Genomic DNA, 23,601 nt, shown 5'->3' with positions numbered 1-23,601 from the left:
AATTTGCAAAAGGAAAGTTTACCAAATTAAGGTTTAAAAAGATTAAATTTTATAAAGAGAAAGATTATGATAGTCTTCATTTTGATTATAAACTAAATCATAATTTCATTTAAATCAAGACAACTCTCAGTAAAATCAAGGACAATTCTTTTTGCTTCTTACTACTTCAGTTTTCTTCTGAATAAGAGACCCTCTATGTTTTTGACAGTAATAGACTTTAGAGGACTCTATAAATAGGATACCATCCCCTGACTGTGACTAGAGAATAGATCCCAATTGGAAACCACCAGGGGAAAATCCTACAGAGTATTGTCTATATTAGCACTTATGACTGTCTATTACATGACTCAGCTGAGTTAGGAGAAGTGCATCCAAATACACAAAACAACAAAATTGAGTATCCTCATTCATGCTGTTTTAGTTTAAGGAAATCCAATACATTATATAAAATTCTGTATCTGTATAATAAGTAAAATCAGTATGTATTCATTTGCATTACAAAAGATTTCTCTGATCACTGAGAAGGGCACAGGTATGACTCCTGGTCGGGGAACTAAGATCCCACAAGCTATGTGGTGCAGCCAAAAAAAAAAAAAGATTCAAAGGAATCCTTACATAAGCATCTCTACTGTAATCTCTGAGTATGAAGTTATTTTTGTTATGTTGTTCAGCCATTCAGTCGTGTCTGACTCTTTGCGACCCCAAGGACTGCAGCACACCAGGCTTTCCCTGTCCTTCACCATCTCCCAGAGTTTGCTCAATTCATGTCCATTGAGTTAGTGATGTCATCCAACCATCTCATCCTCTACCGTCCCCTTCTCCTCCTGCCTTCAATCTTTCCCAGCATCAGGGTCTTTTCAAATGAGTCGATTCTTGGCATCAGATGGCTAAAGTATTGGAGCTTCAGCTTCAGCATCAGTCTTTCTAATGAATATTCAGGATTGATTTCCTTTAGGATGGACTGGTTTGATCTCCTTGCAGTCCAAGGGACTCTCAAGAGATTTCTCCAACACCACAGCTTAAAAGCATCAATTCTGCAGTGTTCAGCCTTCTTTATGTTATAATCTTATTGAAATGTTTCTTATAATGTTGTAATGTTATTATTTTTGTTATAATGTTATTGAAATATATACAAACTAGGACAAAACTCTTAGTGTTATAACAATGCATATGACAGTAAAATCTTACAAATTAAATCCAAACACAATCACAAAACCAGTATTATTTAATCAATAACATTAACATGACAGGAAACAAGATGTTTGCTGAGTTAAAATCTGAATTGGTAACATGAATACAATGCCATTTTGCCTATTCTGAGTTTGGAATGCCAAGATGACTATGTCAGATGGGATCTACTATGAGGCAGTATAGTCAGCTATTTACTAGGAGGCAGTGGCTAGAGGCTATGGAGTCAGGTAATACATATGAAAACCAACTCTACCACTTATTAGCTATGTAACCATAAAAAATTAACTTCTCTATACTTCAGTACCCTCATCTGTAAAACAGAACTAGTAACTACACATACCTCCCAGGTCTACTGTACAAAATAAAAACTTAAAACACAAATCCTTACATTAATTATGATTCATTATTATTACTAAATAATATCATATATATTATTATATATGGAGTACTTTGATCAGTGCCTAGAACACAGAAGATGCTCAAAGAATGTTGGCTAACAGAATGTGAACTACCATAAAATTTGTGTCATACAGTGGGCTAGCGCATCATTTGGCCATCTATCTGCTAGACATGACTGCATCATTTATGCATTAGAAATGCCTCAGTTCTTAATTCTCAGTTCTTACTACTTCACAAAGTAGTACAACACTACTTGGAGCCAACATGGCCAAACAAGCATAAACAGAGACACTGCAATCTCCTGGCATCTAGGTTATAAGATGGTCAACTAGATGATTTAGAATATGTTCCTATTATATTTTCTGATGATCGCTGACATGAGCACAGAGTTTTAAATTCTTATAAGAAACTTACAGATTCCTAAGAAAACATATGCAGTCTCAACCTACATACACTGTATTTTTTCCTGCACATATTTTATTTTTATTTTGCTTTACTGGAGTATAATTGTTTTACAATGTTGTGTTAGTTTCTGCTGTACAATGAAGTGAATCAGCCATATGTACACATATAGCCCCTCCCTCAAGGCCTCCCTCCCACCCCACCATCCCATCCCAGCCATTAACATCATCACAGAACACCAAGCTGAGCTTCCTGTGCCATACAGCAGGTTCCCACTAGCTACCCATTTTACACATGGTAGTATATATGAGAACAGACACGTAGACACGGGTGGGGGGCGTGGGGAGGAGAAGGGGAGGGCGGGACAAATTGGGAGATTAGGATTGACATGTGTACACTTTAAACAACAAGGACTCCTCATTTTATTACTTAAACTTTCTACAACATATCTTTTGTACAAAATAGGGTATAGTTCAATAATACTGCCAATACAAGTTTCTTACGTTGTTAATTTTTAATAACCCACAGTAGATCATCACTGGGCTTCCCTGGTGGCTTAGTGGTAAAGAATCCACTTGCCAATGCAGGAGACATGGGTTCGATCCCTGAGTTGGGAATATCCCCTGGAGAAGGAAATCGCAACCCACTCCAATATTCTTATCTGGGAAATCCCATGGAAAGAGGATCTTGGTGGGCTACAGTCCATGGGGTGACAAAAGAGTTGGACATGACTTAGCAACTAAACAACAACAAAGATCATCTCTGATCTTCTTTCCAAACATATGGGTTTCACAGACCGTTTCATAGAACAAGGATCAGAAGCTAGAAAGATTCCTTGTTGTTGCTGTTAAGTCTCCAATCGTGTCCGACTCTTTGCAACACCACGGACTGCAGCACGCCAGGTTTCCCTGTCCCTCACCATCTCCTGGAGTTTGCCCAAGTTCAGGTCCACTGAATCGGTGATGCCATCCAACCATCCCATCCTCTGTCGTCCCCTTCTCCTCCTGCCTTCAATCTTGCCGAGCATAGGGTCTTTTCTAATGAGTTGGTTCTTCGCATCAGGTGGCCAAAGTACTGGAGCATCAGCTTCAGCATCAGTCCTTTCAATGAGTATTCAGGGTAGAAAGAGTCCTACTGTGTCAACTCGCTATTAGCCTCACATATGACATACCATAAATATTATCATCTTCATTAACAAAATATCTAATTTATATTTTTCTCATATGCTTCAAAGCATCCAAAGCAAGCACACTGCAATCCAATTACTGGATTAATAAACAATAAAATAAACACAGGCATTTGAAGAGAAAGGGCAAGGAATATTTGTTATAAAACTTTAAAGGAAGCATTATCCCTGTTAACAGAGCTTAATAATTCAATAAAATTTACATCAGACTTTTTCAAGTGGCACTGACTATAATTTTGATATATACTTAAAAATATGTACACTATGCCTGATTTACACACCCCAGAAACACTCTCCAATTATCTCTTATCTTCTTTTTGTATTCCCTTTCTTTTTATCACTTATTTATGGCCGCAGGAGCTCTTCATTGCAGCATGTGGGCTTAGTTGCCCCATGGCATATGGGATTTTAGTTCCCCAACCAGGGATTGAACCCACGTCCCCTGCATTGGAAGGTGGATTCTTAACCACTCAACTACCAGGAAATCCCTTATATTCCCCTTTTAATTTTTTTCACCAGAAATACTGAGTAGTCTGTGAATAATGTGCAAGTCAGTCATCTGACCTGGTTTCTTTGTCTCACTATCCAGAAATCAGTCATATTTTCCTGATACTCAAGTGCCAAGAACAGTTCTATAAATCAAATTATAAACCTCAAAAGAGGGCACTGGGCATTCTCAAGAGTCCTGTACGAAGAATGACCATCTAATTTACCTTTATTTCTATCCCCAAATAGAAATAAACTAACCTAGCTCTGCTTTTGATGATAGAAATAATCTGTAAAATAAAAAAAAAAAGACAAATTTTTATAATCTAATGTAATAAAATTTAAAATTAATGTATTCTCATATATGCTTAACAATCCTATAGTATATTAGTATATTAGAAGCATTATGCATGACTCAATTTTCATGGAATTTAAATGTATCCCATCAGCAAACTGGAGAAAAAAATGGCAACCACTCCAGTATTCTTGCCTAGGAAATCCCATCTATGGGGTTGCAAAGAGTTAGACAAGACTTAACAACTGAGCACTATCAGTAAAAGGCAATTCAATATACAAAAGTTGTCACAACATTAAATTATTAATGAATTTGTTAAATGTATAAAATATATGTAATTTATAATAGGAAGAACCAACTTGGAGTATGTCCTGTTATATCTGTATTTATACATTTCCTCCATAATATACTGCAATATCCACTGACATGTTTTTACTATTTCTTTGTGGGTATCTCCCTAATCTAAATCCTCAGCCACATGTCTGCTAACACATATACAAAATGTCTAAAATTCATTTTCTTCCCAAAGCCTACACTTTTCATGTCTTTATTTCTGTTAATGTCACTGCCAGAAACCACATCACACAGATCAACAACCTTAGTCACTGTCTCACTCCTTCAATAAATACTTGTGAATCTGCTACGTGTCAGGCCTGTTTTAGGCACCTGGGATACACCATGAGGAAGGAAAACTCCTTGTCCTAGGGGGTTAACTTTCTCCTCCTTTGCACTCCTAAGTTTAGTGATCCGATTCAGTCAATGCCACCACCCCAACCTCTTTTCTTTCATTCTCTCCCATCCTCTCACCTAAACTATTCAATGGACTCTTACTGATCATTCTTTAATCCATGTTTCTTTGAGAAAAAGACATGTTACCCATTATTTGGAGTGAAATGTTATTCTCCAAAATTTACCTCTAATTTTGGCCTCTCAATTTTCTGATACTCTCCTTTTTATTTCCAACACTTTTCTAAATCATTAGATTTTTATGTCAGATGCAGTAATTAGCCTCTGAAATAGCCTCCAATGATTCCTAACTCCTGGTAGTAAAACTCTTGTGCAATCCCCTTCCATACTAAATAGGACTGACCTGTATAGCCGACGGGGCTTCCCCATTGGCTCAGCGGTAAAGAATCTGCCTGCAATGCAGGAGCCATGGGAGCTGCAGATTTGATCCCTGGGTCAGAAAGATCCCCTGGAAAAGGGAATGGCTACCGACTCCAGTATTCTTGCCTGGAGAATCCCCATGGACAGAGGAGCCTGGCGGGCTACAGTCCGTGGGGTTGCAAAGAGTTGGACACGACTGACACAACTGAGCATGCATGCACGCACATACAGCCAACAGAATACTGCATAAATGACAGAATACTACTTCCAAGGTTAAGTCATAAAAGGCGCTGCGGTATTCATCTTGCTCTTTCTTTGATTCCCCACTCTAGAAAAAGCCAGTCATGAAAAAACTGAAGCACCCCTATGGAGAGATACAAGTGGTAAGGAACTGAGGCCTCCTAAAAAAAAGTCAGCACAAATTTGTGAACCATTTGAGTGAGCTATTCTAGAATTGGATCCAGTCCCCGGCAAGCCTTGAGATGACTGCAGCCCCGACTGACATCTTGACCACAACCTCACAAAATACCCTGAGCCAGAATCACCCAGTTAAGCTGCCTCCAAATGCTTTACACACAGAAAGATAAAAAATGTTTCTCATTGTTTCAGTAGTTTTAGGTAGTTTGTTACAGAGCAATAGATAATTAATACACAACGCTAATTCTGAAAAATATTTTTATATCACAGAATGTAACGTTATTAGATCATAACCAACATCTTTGGCTTGTCTTGATCAAAGTACCTAAAATGTTTATTTCCATAAAGATACAAAAACTATGGAAAGGAAGACTATGACAATTTCAAGAAGTGATTTATTTAGCAATAACAAGCAAAACTGCATTCCCGTAAGTCACAGCCACCAATACTGTAATTTAACTTACACTGAATGCCCTTGAGAAATCATACAGCTGCATTTCTGGGCTGGGACAGAATAAATCTGACAGATTAAATCAGCATCTTCCTTACCTAAGGATCCTGCTCTGACAATAACATGCAGCTGATAACAAATGTTCTTTTATAACTAATTAAATCTATATGGCTCATTCTTACATTTACTGTGGTAACAGTTGTAAATTCTCTAAGGGCAGAGAGTAATCTCACTTCAGTTCTTATGGGCCACAGCATCTAGCACAATAAAAGTCAAAATATGTTTGTAAACTGCACAGACTTTGTAACATAAAGCCTAAATATCCAAGACCAGTACATCAGTTAATTTTTTAAAGTGTTAACTATGTTATTTTTATTAATTATTTTATAGCATTTCTAGTTTCATGAAATACCAAAATGTAAAGTCATTTCTTTTGTCCCAATTTTCATTATTTTTGTTAATTTCCACAAAATTCAAACCTCTTTCATTTACTAGCCACAAGAAAAGTTCCTAGTGTGTTTGACTTCAGCCCTCTTTAATATATAAGGTTTAGACAGGTTGATAAAGCATATTGAATTTTGTCCAAATATAATAGTATGGCAACATAAAATTCCCACTGTTCTTAGTAACAGTTCGTTAGTTTATCTGAAAGAAAACAAAAAAGGAACCCAAAGGTTCTGCAATACACCTATACACTTTATAAAAATGGTTTCTAATCCATCAGTCTCAGACCAATTCACAACTCCAATTTCAATACTACCAGCTATCATCATTTAGTTTCCAAGAAATTTCATGACATTGAAAGAGGGTCTTGGTATACTAAAAGACTGAGTACCAACACCCTAAAATAAATATCTGCTGAATAAATGAATAAAAAGTTACTCCTATGGCTTATTTTTAATGATGATAGAAATTAACAGCTATACTTTATTGAAAAGTATCTTCTATAGATCAGGCCCTTGCTGGCACTTTCATATACTGTTGCTGTTTAGTCACTAAGTCTTGTCTGACTCTGCCATCCCATGGACTGTAGGGGCTCTTCTGTCTATGGGATCACCCTGCCAAGGATACCTCAGTGGGCTGCCATTTTCTTCTCCAGGAGATCCTCCCGACCCAAGGATCGAACCCATGTCTCCTGCTTGGCAGGCAGATTCTTTACCACTATGCCACCTGGGAAGCCCTTTCATGTATTATTACATTTAATTCTCATAATAATCTTGAAAGGTAAATATTATCCTCATTTTTCACCAAGAAAACTGAGGTTCAGAGAAATAACTGTTTAAAAGTTCACAGCCAATAAATGAGGGAAATGCAATTAAAGCAAAAAAAATTTAGATAAAATTAAAGTTATCTTCTCTATTGCCTTCAAGATGTATGGATCCCACACATCCTTCAAAGAATATTTTATTTTATCCTACTCATTCCTAAAGGTTCCATCCCATTTTCATCACTTTTTTTTTCCCCCATTTTTATCACTCTTAACAAATTTCTCAAACGAAAAGTACAGATATGAAAAAAAAATTAAATTTTTTAAAAAGTACAGATATGTTGTCTAAATGACTTTTAACCTCTTCAAACTTGGAATAAAGTTAGCAGAAGAAAACTGTGTTCAGAATTTTGTCATATCCAAAGGCCTACCTTAATCCTCATTCTCATTAACCTGTCTACAAAGCATGTCACTGCTGATAGTCCATTTACCCTTCAGACCCTTAACTATGACAACTTATTTTCCAAGATTTCCTCTGTCTCTATTTTTCTGTGTTACATACAGTGACTTAATTCTTTAACTACTATCTCAATTAAAATGTCTTATCTTTTGACATAATCTTTCAAATTCCAGCTAGTAGTTATCTCTACATATAGATATTTCACAAAAGAAATCAGCATGAATTTACCACCCCCTAAAGTAGCTAGTCTCTACCACTTTCCTTACGTTTAAACCATTACATTAAATTCTCCCTCCTTCAACCTCTATATCTGGCTAGCCATCCAACTTCTGTTATTAAACCACCTACATAAATCACTGTGCTAAGCAAAAGAAAAGTGATACGCTTAAAAATGTCTAATAGGAACTTCCCTAGCAGTCCAGTGGTTAAGACTCTCTATTCCCAATGCAGGTGGCATGGATTTGATCCCTGAATGGGGAACTAAGGTACTGCATGCCACATGGCACGGCCAAAACAAAAGTTTAATAGTATTACTTTATCTTTACCAATAATACTTTTATTTAATTTCAAATACTAAAGAGAAAAAAAAAAGATCTAACTACTAAAATATTGTCTATGTTTGCAATTAAGCAACTTGGAAGGGGGATGATACTTTAGTATGATATTCTGTGCTTAACAGGGCAAGTTCACAAAATACACAATTATTATTGTTGACTATTGATATGTTGTTTAAATTTTTTAAACATAAAGTTGGTTAAAAATCGTCTCATAAATTTTCCTAACATAAAACCTATCATATTAAATAACACTGTCTCTAAAATGGAAGAAAGGTCAAGAAGGAATGCCAAAATTCTGCACTTGATAGTAATTTCCTTCCCTAAAACATTTTCTTCTCTAATACATTATGCTTACAAATCAATTCAGAAATTTTAATAAGGCTTACAACAAAAGTGCAAAAGAAAAAGGAAAAAGGGACCAATTTTCTTCCCAGTTTTTCAGTTCTACCAAAAACCAAAGAATCTTTCAAAATGTATAATCTTTTTTCTTTCATCAGTAACCATCAGCAAGTAGTAACAAACTTTATGTTCTATGAAATACTCAGTTCAGTTGCTCAGTCATGTCCGACTCTTTGCGAACCCATGAACCACAGCACGCCAGGCCTCCCTGTCCATCACCAACTCCCAGAGTCTACCCAAACTCATATCCATTGAGTCGGTGATGCCATCTAACCATCTCACCCTCTGTCGTCCCCTTCTCCTCCTGCCTTCAATCTTTCCCAGCATCAGGGTCTTTTCAAATGAGTCAGTTCTTTGCATCAGGTGGCCAAAGTATTGGAGTTTCAGCTTCAGCAACAGTCCTTCCAATGAACGTTCAGGACTGATTTCCTTTAGGATGGACTGGCTGGACGTCCTTGCTGTCCAAGGAACTCTCAAGAGCCTTCTCCAACACCACAGTTCAATAGCATCAATTCTTTGGTGCTCAGCTTTCTTCACAGTCCAACTCTCCTACTGGAAAAACCATAGCCTTGACTAGACGGACCTTTGTTAACAAAGTAATGTCTCTGCTTTTTAATATGCTGCCTAGGTTGGTCATAACTTTCCTTCCAAGGAGTAAGTGTCTTTTAATTTCATGGCTGCAATCACCATCTGCAGTGATTTTGGAGCCCCCAAAAATAAAGTCAGCCACTGTTTCCCCATCTATTTGCCATGAAGCGATGGAACAAGATGCCATGATCTTAGTTTTCTGAATGTTGAGCTTTAAGCCAACTGTTTCACTCTCTTCTTTCACTTTCATCAAGAGGCTCTTTAGTTCGTTTTCACTTTCTGCCATAAGGGTGGTGTCATCTGCATATCTGAGGTTATTGATATTTCTCCCAGCAATCTTGATTCCAGCTTGTGCTTCATCCAGCCCAGCATTTCTCATGATGTACTCTGCATATAAATAAGCAGGGTGACAATATACAGCCTTGACATACTCCTTTTCCTATTTGGAACCAGTCTGTTGTTCCATGTCCAGTTCTAACTGTTGCTTCCTGACCTGCATACAGGTTTCTCAGGAGGCAGGTCAGGTGGTCTGGTAATCCCATAACCTTTTTTAAAAAGGTAAAATTCTTTCAATTTCCATTTGTTCAACTGAATAAACAGTCTAAGTTGTCTTTTCTTAGTTACAGTTTCACTGATCCCTTCCCCCAACTGTGTCAACAGTAAATGAATCAAGATGCTGCTCAACTGTTAGACTCAAACCACTAAGGATAGATATGTAATGATGGCTAATACTTACTATGTGTAGTAACTATTAAACCTCCTGTTTTCCAATTATTGATTCATTTCATTTCACATGATCCTCCAAAAGCAAAAAGTATTATCATTTCCAGTTTAAGGATAAGAGAATTGTGGCACAGAAAGGCTACATGACTTGCCCAACAAGGTTATTACAGTTACAATTAAATTACAGTTAAAATAACAGGGTTGTTGCAATTTCAATTTTGGTGGTCTCTATATCAATTCACTTTCTAATTTCTGAATCTACCAAGAACTGAATTTTTGAAAGTCCATGATACTAAGCAAACAAATCCTAGAAAAAAAAAATTTGCAATCTTCTTTAGCAAATAACTAATGGCAGTATAATTTGAAATACTAATATTTCAAATAAGCTTATTCTACTCAAAAAGAAAGATTTAATCAAAAGATGTTTGAACTACATGATTAGAGGTGGTGACTCACCTGCTTATCAACACTTTTGTTACCTGCTATTATACAAATATTTGAAAAACAGGAGAAAGACTGTCATCTCAATTTTGTCATCAATGATCACATTTCACTGAATAAACAAAACTAAAAGAAGAAGACCCACTTCTCCTAATTGATACCAAAGTAACTCATTTCCAGAGCTCTAGTCACGCTCTATAGAGGATAAACATGAGCTTTTCCTATTTTCTCCACTGACTGCCTTCAATGATGCTCTCGTAAATCTCTCTTTCCTATCCCTTAATGATATCTCAGGCAGATCCCATAGTCTTTCAGTTACATTCTGTTTTGTTGTTGTTTTTAAGTTTCTAAACATGCCAGACACTACCAGATGTTGGATGCTAACATGTATCTATGACTCTGCCTGACACACAGCAGGCTTTCAGTAAATATTATTACTATCATTATTTCATCAAATCTAAGATCCCATTAGTAGTAATATACACTGGTACTTTATGTGCGTCTAAGAATGAAAAAGTCTGCCAATTTAATCTATGACAATTAATTATGAGATATATCTTGATTTTAGATGTCAAAGTGTGGGAAAACTGATTGAAAGAGGTAGTAAATTCAAGCTCTCACTATTTTTGGCTATATTATTTGGTTTTCCTATCTTTGGTCTTGGTCTCCCCACTGCATCTCCAGGATCTAAACTACATTCTCACTTTGCATTGATCCCTCTCCCCAAGTCTCTTTAAAATCCTTACTGGTTCACAACCAGGAAACATTTCAAGTCCTCAGCATGGTATTCAAGGCTCCGTACAAATCACATTATCAGCCCTCCAACATACCTACTAAACCAGATTTCACTAATATGCTTGCATACTTCCACCTATCTATGCCTTTATTCAAAATTACTCTATCTGCCTAGAATGCCCTCAGTGTCCTGTCCCCTCTTCACCGTGTCAACAAACCCTACTGAATCTCTAGTACTTCTGTGAAAGCTTTCAAGATAAATACCTTTGATTCTCCAGAGCAAATCAATCGGCCATTCCTCTGTAACATAATCACAATACACTACGATTAGAAGACCAACCAAGTTACAAGCTCCTTTAGGACAGGCGTGTACCTATTTTTACATCACCAGCCCCTTGAGAAATCCTGACCATGTATCATCATGTTAAGAATCCAGGCTGTAAAATAAGACAAACCTGTGTTTGAACTCTGGTTTTACCATTCACCAGCTATGTGACCTTGGGCAATCAACTCAATCTAAGATTCAGTGACTTCTTAGAACAGGATAACAAAATCTACCTTAGAGGGTACGGATTAAATGTAAAACACCTGACACAACAGAAACACTCAACGAACATTAGCTGTTGTTATTATCATCGTTGTCACTTTATTATTTTTTCAAAAAAGGAAGGGGACATCATGAATAGTTAATGAATAGATTAATATTATATATTCTAATCTTCTCTAGTCAGATATGCCCTGACTTCAGCTTGGCAGTATGTTATAAGAGATAGGGGGTAGAGAGGGAGGTGCTCTTCATGTAGAGGTAACATGTAACCTGTGTTAACATTCAGGTATGCTACAGAGAAATGTCCAAATGATTTTTCAACTTTCCTGAGTCCTCCTTTCATCTCTACCTAACTCCTCAAGCCTTAACCAAAATTCCTCAGTCCTATCTCCTCACCTAAAATAGGTTTCTACCTAAATGGGGCAATGGTTGTAACTGAGTAAACAATATTTTTAAATTTGAGCTTCTTATTTATCTAGTCTTTTAACTGACACACAAGAACAATTTGAGGTTGTTACTATGAACTAAAGGATTAGATTCAGATAAATGTATTAATGCTGAGTAAGTAATAATTAACAAGAACATTTAAATTCATATGGTCTCTTACAAAGAAAATGAATTTTTAAAATTAAAAGTAAAGAAATGTTTATATAGCAGTGATAAGCCTCAGTAAGGTATACCAGTGAGCAAGAGGTCAGTATTTTAATTCCAGGGTCTGCTATCAGCTAGTTGTGAGGCTGACCATACATATATCTTGGCCTTTCTGCCCTCAATTTATTCATCTGTGAAACAGAGGACTTGAGAAGGTCTTTTTCAACTCTAAAACCAATTCTAGTATTAAAAAATTAAATTTTCATTAGAAAACGGAAACAAACTAAAATTAGATAGCCACTAAAAATTCAAAGGATTCACTTAAGCTATTCAGACATACTTAGGAACGCACATGTAAATGTCACCCCAACTGAAAAAAAGAATATGCAGGCACAGTCTATAACTGAAATGAATACAAGTTACAAGTAACCAAGGAGAACTAAATTATTTCACAACCATATGATTGCTCCCACCTGAATTTCTTACTGTATATAAAAAGGACAATTTATTAATATAAGTATCACAGATAAAAAGAATAATATCTAAAATCAATAGAGACATTTTCCAAAAACCTGAACTGAACAAGCCCAGAGGGCCAAAATTTGAGGCTCAGTTTTCCTCACTAAGATACCGCTAACCTAGCCTTAACTAATACCGCTGAACTCTATAGTAGAAATAATTTTAATAGCAAATATAGGCATTATTTTAGCACTTTTCATATATTAACTCATATAATCCTCACAGAAGTCCTGTAACTACTATTACTGGCCCCATTTTACAAACGAAGAAACTGAAGGACAGACAGGAATTAATGGAATGACTTGCCTGAGCTCATTCAGCTAGTCAATTGTGCAGCTGGAATATGAACCGAGGCGGTCTGGCTTCAGAGTTTGTTCTCTCCGTGCATCACTGACACACAGGTACATGATGCAAATGGTTAAACAATAAAATGAGTCCCAGCGATTGGGTTAACTCTGCCACTAACCAAGCTACCTGTCCTTGAATCACAACCTCTTTGGACTTCATTTCCCACTCAAGTAAAAAAGGGAATTGGACTAAATAATCTGAAATTCCTTACAGGTCTAACGTTCCATGATCTATGGAATGCTTTAAAAGCAAAAAGCCACAACTGTGGCATAGCAGCAGCTATGTTCACTCTTCTTTATCTTCCTCCTTTTACACTTATCACTATATCTCATTATCTTTTTCCTATGGCACATCTTTATAAGTTCCTCTGTTTAACAGCTGCCTATCTCATAAGAATTACACTAATAATCTTGAGAAAAAAACTAATTAATAGAGGTGAACTCTAACCTCCAGACCACATTCTACTACCTCCAAACCATGCAGAACTAAGACCTAGGACTAAAAATAGTCCAGCCATTACTTCAGCAGGTGCTGGAGACTGTGCCTCAACATATGTATGCACAAATGGATGTATTTATTTATTTTTCATAAGCCAGCAGGATGTAGGAATTAAGAGCAGGGGCTCTTTCAATCTCATATCTGCTAACCACAATTAGCAGTTTCAACATAATCAGTTACTGAATGGCTCTAAGACTCAGGTTCCCGGTCTACAAATAGAGCAAACATAAAAACCTACCTACACAGCTTGCTATCAAGAAATGTTTTTAAAGTAATGCCATAGTGACTGACAAAGTAAGCACTCAAAAAATAACAGCTGTTGTTACTGCCCCTGTTAGCATCACTGCTATTTACAATTCCCATATAAAGGCAAGAGCTCCCAAGTATGACAGATTTTATTTCAAATTCTGGCTCTACTACTTACTAAGTATATGGCCATGAACAAGTTGGTTAGTCTCTCTAAGCCTGAGTTTCCTCATCAGTAAAATGAAGATAATAAATCATCTATCTTCAGTTCAGTTGCTCAGTCGTGTCCTACTCTTTGCAAACCCATGAATCACAGCACGCCAGGCCTCCCTGTCCACCACCAACTCCCAGAGTTTACTAAAACACATCTCCACTGAGTCAGTTGATGCCATCTAACCATCTCACCCTCTGTCGTCCCCTTCTCCTCCTGCCTTCAATCTTTCCCAGCATCAGGGTCTTTTCAATGAGTCAGTTCTTTGCATCAGGTGGCCAAAGTAATGGAGTTTCAGCTTCAACATCAGTCCTTCCAGTGAACACCCAGGACTGATCTCCTTTAGGATGGACTGGTTGGATCTCCTTGCAGTCCAAGGGACTCTCAAGAATCTTCTGCAACACAATTCAAAAGCATCAATTCTTTGGTGCTCAGCTTTCTTCACAGTCCAACTCTCACATCCACACATGACTACTGGAAAAACCACAGCCCTGACTAGACGGACCTTTGTTGGCAAAGTAATGTCTCTGCTTTTTAATATGCTGTCTAGGTTGGTCATAACTTTCCTTCCAAGGAGTAAGCGTCTTTTAATTTCATGGCTTCAGTCACCATCTGCAGTGATTCTGGAGCCCCCCAAAATATCTTATCTTAGCGAACAGGAATTTGCTGTATGGCTCAGGAAACTCAAACAGGGGCTCTGTATCAACCTAGAGGGGTGGGATGGGGAGGGAGATGGGAGAGAGGTTCAAAAAGGAGTGGATATATGTGTAACTATAGCTGATTCATGTTGAGGTCTGACAGAAAACAACAAAATTCTGTAAAGCAATTATCCTTCAATAAAAAAATAAGTTAAAAAGAAAAAAATCATCTATCTCACAAAACTGTTGTGAAGATTAGATGAGGTAACAAAGCTGCTGACACGTGGTTCCTAACTGGTCAATAAATACTAATTCCTTTCTCCTTAATGACAAAAAGAGCACATTTCCACTAATTCAATTCAAGGCCTAGAGATTAGAAGTGGGAATCCCAGGGAAAACAACTTTCTTTTCTCTATCATTCTGTGCAGGGGGATATACTAGAGAATTCTCACTCATGGGATTCTCTTTATCCTCTTATGTGCTTCCTAAGACTTGAGAGCTTTTTCTCAGGCCATCTCCAAATGTTCTGAAAGGAGCTGTGTGTTCAAAGGCAGCAACTCTTAGAAACTCTCTCAGGGAACCCAGAAGATCAAAACCATTTTCATAATAATACTGAAATGGAGCAGGACCCTAAAGATCCTTTGCCCCCACACACCCCCACCCCTGTCCTCAGCCTGCCTTTTATCTGTGGAAAAACTTTAGTTAAAGATTAAGTTTGATCAGAGAAGTGAGAAAAATGCCAGGAAAGAATCCGCCTGCAACACGGGAGACCTGGGTTCAATCGCTGGGTTGAGAATATCCCCTGGACAGGGAATGACTACCCACTCCAGTATTCTGGCCTGGAGAATTCCATGGACTATATATAGTCCATGGGGTTACAAAGAGTAGGATGCTACTGAGCCACTTTCACTTTCATTGAATCCATGTTAAATTTTGAGGTTTCCCAAGTGGAGCTAGTGGTAAAGAACCCGCCTGCCAATGTAGCAGGCATAAGAGACACACGTTTGATCCCTGTGTCGGGACGATCCCTTGGAGGAGGGCACGGCAACCCATTCCAGTATACTTGCCTGGAGAATCCCCATGGACATTGGAGCCTGGTAGGCTACAGTCCACAGAGTTGCAAAGAGGTGCACATGACTGAAGCAATTTAGCACGCAGCTTTATTCTAGATAAGGAAACAGCAACCCACTCCAGTATTCGTGCCTGGAGAATCCCATGGACAGAGGACCCTGGCAGGCTACAGTCTATGGGGTCACAAGAGTTGGACATGACTGAGCGACTAAACCATCACCACCAGTCATTATAAAGTATAGTCAAAGATCTTTAGTTTCTTCTCAAGGGCTATGGAATAATCTGAGCCATATCCTGTGAGCTGTCTTACAGATACTAAAACCCCTACCATGTAGGAAAAGTTAACTACATGATGACCAGACTGTAGCCATGACATAAGCTGCCAAAATTCTGAGAACTGGCCTCAAGGAAATGGGAACAAACCAACCATGGGACTGCAGATTATCTGTACTTAAAATAAATGAAATGACGCTGGTCAGACTACCGATAATCAATTTCAAGATGACTGTCAGAGCTGACTGTGCTGTTTCTGCATGTAGCTCCCTCCCTAAGCCTACAAAAACTCTTGTCCACTGATTATAGAAGAAGTGGGGCCGGTACTGGTCTTTGGATAAGTGTATCATCTCCCCACTCCTCCCATCCCCCACCCCCACCGCTGTTGCTGACATCCAAAATAAAGCAAACTTCTTTCCACCAACTTGGCCTCTTTATTGGTTTTTGAGCAGCGAGCAGCAGGACCCCATTATCCGTTACAATACTACAACTTCATGTGCCTTTTTCACTCATTCTTTCACAAATACACAGTGGAAGTTCCCAAAGGCCACATGAAATGTGATGTCACGCCCCTGAAGGATAGTAGGAGTGCTTGTATACTCTGTGCTTCACAAATCTCTCAGTTTCAATTTCAAATATAGAGTATTATCAATAGATATTGGGATCTTTTTAACAATTTTTAAGAGTTTCAAATAGTACCAAGACCAAAAAGTTAAAGAATTACTTCTCTAAGGTATAGAAAAAGCTCACAAAGCACATGCATTACTCTGTGAATTACAATTTTACCAATTTAGTCTAAATAAGTAATTCACACAATAATCTAAAAGCTTCTCATTTTCCTGTGTGATTATATTTCAGGCCTTCAATCTTCAAAAAAATGACTGATTCACTAATTAACTGTGAATATTCAGTGACAGAACTGGTTCTAAGGACTTACATCTCCTTATTTATGGTCTATAGTCTTTCTAAATTCTGCAGGTCATCGTCAATAAGAGATGACTGTTTTCTTAATCATCACACTGTCCCTCTCATTACACATAATAAGAAAACTGCAAGTTATGCTTACAGCAAGTTAATTAAACTTTCCCGTGATCTATAATAAATAACTTTTTAAGGCTTTTCTGATACCAGATACCACACCTGCCTAGTGACAGGAAGAAACAGGTAAGCAAATTTCCTTCTATAAACAATTAAATTTAAAGGTGTATAACATATAAAAAGTTTGAAAAGCCAGGGAGAATTCTTCCATATTATTTACACAGTGATCCAAATTTATAACCATGTTCCAAGTCCTCAATCTACAATCTTCCCTTTCTACACCATTTTAAATTTTGAAAGCACTATGTTGAAACATGTGCTTGAAATATGACTGAAATATAAACCCAAACACACACACACACAAAATTGTTTTTTGTTTTTTTCTATTTTTAAAAGAGATAGAATTTAATGATGAATCTATCAGCCTATAGCACATATAGAGCCCTTATTAATATGTGTTGAATGAATAAATAATTTTTTTAGGCATTTGTTCATGAGCATTGCCTGTTTCACTTCTTTTAGCATTTACTAGGTAAGGGGAAGACCTGAAAACAAAAATACAACCAGGCAAGACCCCGAGTGAATTTTGACTATCTCCCAAACGCCAATTAAATAAATACCAAGCAACCCACAAACTACCTCCAGTTAAGCTGTACAACTTGAGCAAAATCTTCCGAACTTTTTTTGTTACATTACTATTTTTAAAAAGTTTACCAAGCACCTCCAATATATGTACATTTATTTATACATTATCTCCTTCTACAACTGTATACATTATAAACACAGAATTTTTAAATGGAAGTTTTAAAAGATGAGACAATAATAAACTAATTTAAACTTTCACTTGTGAATAATACAAAAATATTTTTAATCTCTCTTAAGAAATTACCAATAACAATACTTTTAAAGAACAATCTAACAGAAAAGTTTCACTGCGTTTTAAAATCCTAGTTTTTAGTCTTTCAAAGGCCTAATTCCAACTTCAAGATTCAGTTAATTTTGAAACTTGATGATAATGGCTATAAGCTGGAAAACTGACCTTACAAATGCAGAATACTCTAATACATAACATATATTTAGGGTGAAGTTCACTATGGATGACAACGGACGTTAAAATCTTATTTTGAAAAATTATTTTAATCATTTTGAAACTTTTTGGCAAGCTTCTTGTTAGGTCTATTAAAGTAGCACTGTTTTTTCTGTAATTTGGCTGACAAAAAGCTAGTACTAGAACTGTCAGCTCTGCCATTTTCTTGTTGTTCACATGTACTTGCATTATTGGTTTCTTTACAGGAGTCTTTTTAATTCACATCCATTTTATATGGGTTAGTTTAGTCAAAATTAGGTAATATCCATAAATTTATCTAACTATATGCAACCATAAACTGAACTATTTGCTGAAAGTGAACAAACAAGTGAGAAAACTATTAGCAATTCTTGACTCTCCTTCAGACTACCTCCTAAAATGAGGTCATCTCATCAACGTATTTATTCAATGTTGGTAAAATTTCATTTCTTCCTGTCTTACACATAAAAATGAACATAAGTAACACTTCTAAAACTACCTTCTCTTCCTTCATGGGAATGTTGGGTATTCTCCTTAGGGGCTATGATGCAAATATACTTGAAACCCCTAGCCAGCACAACTTAATCAGTCTCTCAAATGCTTTTCAGGTTAGGACTGAATTTGAAGCCAGGAATGGTTTTCCATGGTCACCCCAGGTCAAGTAAGATTCTATGTTCTTATGATATGGGTCTTCACCCAAAAACTGATCCAAACCCAACATTCAGGGATGGGTAGACAAGTATAATCTTTCCAGGACACTCACCCTGACATACTTTATTAAACAATGAAAATAACAGTAATAGCTTCCTATCTTATACAACAATTCACTCAGTTAAGAAACATTTGTAAATAGCAGGCATCTTATTGCCATACTTATTCACAAACGTTATTTTAAATATACTATATTGTACTTTCATTTGCAGAAGTGCCTGAAAGGAAAAGTGTGGCTTGTGCCCCATCGGGTGGCCAAACTGGAAATTTCAAACAAGTTCCAGCAAGGCAAGTTAACCCTAACTAATCAACATAATACCTTGGGGAAATTGAAGCATGCAACACAAGTGTTCTCATGGGAGAGTTCTATAAATGAAAATCACAATAATGTTATGGTGTTTCCCTACACTTGAAAAAAAGGGGTATGCAGTTTATGCAGAATCCTTTCCAAACCTTGCAACAAAAGAAATTAAAACTATTGCCATCACTTTTTATTTGAGTTCAGTAAAAGCTTCATTGGGTCAGTTTTCCATTCACAGATTAAGATATCATCAGATTTTTTTGAAAAGAGATTATTAATTTAAAAGAACACTTTTAATTGTTATACTTAAAGTTCTATCATCTTCATATATCAAGCATAATGAAATCATAAAAATGTAGAGAAATTTGGAGCTATATGGGTCCTTAGAAAATAGAGGGTTGTGAGCCTAGAAATCAAGTCCAGTTCTCTCACTTTACAGATGAAGAACCTAAAGCCCAGAAGAGGAAGTGATTTCATCAGGGTCACACAGTCAGTGTGACTTGACTCAATGCTTACACCTCTGTGCTCAAAAGACTATATAAGATACTGGACATGTAATTTAACCTTTCTGGACCTTAATTTCTTCGTCTGAAAAAACCAAGGCGACAGGTAATCCATCAATTCCCTTTTAACTCTAAAATCCATCAATTTAGATATCTCATTATTTTAGTACCTTACAAAACTACAGTGTACACAGACAAAACCATTCCTGGTTCCTGAGAAACCAAAGCAGCACAAGACCCTAGGGAAAAAAACACAAGTCATCAGCCAAAGGCACCAAATATATTTGCTTCTTTTGCTAATATTCTGTAAAATATTAACATGGTCATACTAGTCTGGCAGAAACTGGTCTAAATTAATTTTGATTAATCAATTACAGAGCTCTAAAGTATGCAATCACTGATTCTAAATTTTAAAAAGTGCTCTTGAAAAGATTTATTGATGTTCTGCATTACATGCCAAGATTTATACTCAAATAGATTACTGGAAACAGGGATAGCCTCTTTTCCATTTGTGTTTATTCTTTGTAAAAACTATTCACAAATGAATCAAACCAATTTTCTTTGTATTATTTCTCCATGTTGCTCTATTCTTTTATGCTTCATTATTCCGCCTATGAAGATTGAGTCTATCAACTCTACAATTCATTTCTAAATTAGAAACTGATCATTTTCAGGATATTGATGGATCACTAATACTAATTTTATAGTCCAAAAAATGGAAGCCATTAAAAGTTAAATCAAAAACCTATGAACTATAATGGACCTTAAAAAGCTCTAACCCTATATTCTTACTTTATGAAAGAGGACAGAAGCCTGGAAAGGCAAAAAGCCTGTCCCCATGGCTTTATGACAAACATATACAAGAATCAGCACTTAGGGTATGACTGTGTGTACACAGTAATACATATAATCATAGAGGTAAAACATTTTCAGCTTGTCTAATGCTCTGATGTTTCAAGTAAAATTTAATGCAGCAAAATGACATGAAAACCAAAAAAGCTGAACAGTTCATATCAGTTCACAGCACTAGAAAGCAGCCTACACTAGAAATCATGGTAATATACCAAAATTTCATCACCAGTACTTGAAAAACAAATCCAAGTGTCTGTTCTACTAACAGTGTTTCAACAGCATCATCTTCACATGTGAGAAACTACATTTTACTGCCATATGAAAAGGTTCTTCTCTCTAGCAAATGCTGACATCTTTCACGATATTCTTTTTTCCCCCAAAGTTTCTAAGCTGCCAAATTCCTCTAAAGATTCTTATTTATGCCTCTTTATTTTTAAAGGAACAGTACTAGCTCTTGAGAAGCAATATACAACACACAGATCCCAACCCTATAAAAAATGGCTCCAATTCAAAAAGAAAAGTGCTCCTTATTAATTTTGCCTACCAAATAACAAGCTTATGAAAGATCCAAGTCACAAAGTAAGGACTCTCTGTAGAATAAAAGTCAATAATCTACAATTAATGAATTTTTTAAAAAATAATGTTTAATTGGCCTAGGAAAAAATAACACAGTCATACATATGAAATGTGTTCCTCTCTGACCAACTTGAAGTAAACCATCTAGGACTAGTTAGTGTCCAAATGCAGTATGTGAATTGAGTACTAGAATGACTCCAGCCACAAAGCTGATATTATAAATCAAGAGGTAATTGCATCTTTAAGTCTTATGCTTCTCCTTCCAGCCCTAAAAATTGTATTCTAAATTAATACAATTTTATGAAACGGTTAAGTGCTGTAATACTTAAAATGAATCACAGCATACAACCAATTACTATTACTCCCCAAATGAAGCATTCCATACTATATAGGATGTTGCTTCAGGATGCCCTGTTCTATGAAGAACTGGCAGTGGTGCTGAAAATTACTACTAGAAAGATGAAAGACCAATACCCTCCTTTCAATAAAAACCATCATCTGGACTCTAGCCAAGGTTTTAAAACTGACCAAATGTTATTAGCAACAATAAATCAAGAGCTCTACAGGCTGAAAAGCTTGTCCCTTATTTCATTCTTACAAAACGTAGTCACAAAACACTATAAGAAAATTAAGTGAAAGAAAGCATTAACAACTCTAGGCCTTTCATTTCTGGCAATAATGAAATACTGTATGTTGCCAGGTGAATTTATTTTACAATCTTCAAGGTTCTGTTTAACCTACTTATGTCTCTTTCCTTGCCTTCTTCAATTCTTACAACTGTTACATGAATAAATAAACTTCTGCGATTGCCTAAACATCCTTTCAATGAACTTAAAATAGAAATGAAAGAGAACCAAAATATCTTAATTCATAAAATCTAGCTAGCATATTTGTGTTCATATTGATTTTATACTCTTTGTTCCTGCACACAACACAGATGTGAATTACCGGAGGTTACAGATTAAGTCTCTCTATCCAGGAGCTGAACTGCCAGCCACTGAGAAAAACGTATTGCAAAGCTTAAAACCCTCCAGGTATCTTGGCTTCTGAATACATAAATGAGCTCATTATCTTTACTTTTCCTTTCATTAACGTAAGCCTCCTTATCACCATCTATTAAATACCGTCGAGGAGCTGTTATCACAGAAATTAAGGGTGAGGAGGGCCATGATTTCTGTATACACAGGAATGTTTTAAAAGTACATTGTTTACAAGATAGTACTTTTCTCCCTAGCTAACAAAAATTTTAGGAAAGAAAACCTGAAAATGTTAATAATTCCCTTCTCTTTCTTTCTTCCTCTTCCCCTTCACTCCATTCCAAAACCGAAGAGCCAAAACCAAAGATATGATTACTTTATATACTTCATGAAATCAGTGAAAACACGAGTCACCGTCCTATTATCAAAACAAAACAGTTGATTACGATACGTTCGCCTACTGTAACCACCGCACGTGTGATACATATTTAAATCAAGTTTCGACCCTGTTACAAAGCCTTTGTCAACAGTGGGCAAGTGGGGGAAAGCTGAAGGGCTCAGTGAATTGAAGGAAATCACCGGAGGGGCTAATCTAGGAAGAGGATTCCTCGGGGAGAGGTGAGCCGAAAGAAACAAGACCTAACCTTGGAGAGGGGGCGCTCGCCCAGGGTGGGGACCAGAGGTCAGGGTGAGCGGGAGGAGGTGGGAATTAGCACGGAACCGCTGTACCCCGGGCTACCCTCACACCCCGACTCCGCTACCTGCGGCTTGCCCTCCCACCACCATTCCTCAGCCCCGGCCGGCTGTGCAGTCCCTCCCGGCCCGCAGCCAGCATATCCGTTACCCCGGTGGCAACGGGGCTGCGGGGGAGGGGAAGGTCAGCGGGGCCCGGAGGGGGCCGGCCGCGGCTGGGATGCCGCAGTGGCTCCCCGTCGCACCGGGTCAAAGTCCGCCCGGGTACGGGGGAAACAGCAAGAGCGGAAGGCGGCGGTGGAGGTCGGGACTTGCGAGATGGTGGCCCCTCCAAGTCCTCCCACTCCTCGGCCGCCGCCGGTACCTCATACTGGATATATTGCTTCCTCCACTCGGGAGTGATGTGCGCGGAGAGGTGCTCGGCGAACTTCATCCTGCCGTCTCCCTTTCACTCCTTCTCGGGTCCAGCAGTTACAGGCGGCGGCGGCGGCGGCGGCGGCAACAGTGACTCCGACTCCTCCCCACATGGGCCCCGGCGCGGCGCGGCGCTGCGCTTCTCTCCTCCTCCGCCGCCGCCGAGGTCCCCTCAGAGCCGCCCTCCCGCCATCTTCCTCCTCCTCTCCATAGCCCCGCCCCGCCCCGCCCTCTATACGTCATCGCCATGGTAACCGCCTACGCGCCCAGACGAAAAGGGCGGAGTAAGGGGCAGGATTTGGGTATATTAAGGCTCCGCCCCTTCTGGGCCGGACGTGCTGAAGGCACCTCCCCTGACCTCTTCCGTCTGGCTCCTGTTGGCGTTACAGCTGCTCGCTACGCCTGCCTGCGAAGCAACAGTGTTGTTATTGCAATTAATATTAATACTGCAGCAGCAATAATCCACACAATACGTTTATATTTG

General features: G+C 37.8%; 1 protein-coding gene across 1 annotated transcript in view; it reads right to left on the bottom strand.

The window, feature by feature from the left end:
• Positions 1-23,335, bottom strand: part of XPR1 (xenotropic and polytropic retrovirus receptor 1) — a 203,042-nt gene extending 179,707 nt beyond the window's left edge. The window contains exon 1 of the mRNA XM_061160855.1: positions 23,068-23,335. Within this exon, the coding sequence (XP_061016838.1) occupies positions 23,068-23,136 (69 nt within the window). The 5' untranslated portion in view covers positions 23,137-23,335. The remainder of the gene's footprint in view (positions 1-23,067) is intronic.
• Between the last annotated feature and the right edge of the window lie 266 nt (positions 23,336-23,601).

Source organism: Dama dama, chromosome 14 (genome assembly GCF_033118175.1).
Source record: "Dama dama isolate Ldn47 chromosome 14, ASM3311817v1, whole genome shotgun sequence".
Lineage (NCBI taxonomy): Eukaryota > Metazoa > Chordata > Mammalia > Artiodactyla > Cervidae > Dama > Dama dama.
The sequence above is the reverse complement of the archived record's forward strand: the minus strand, read 5'-3'. Positions and strand labels throughout refer to the sequence as shown.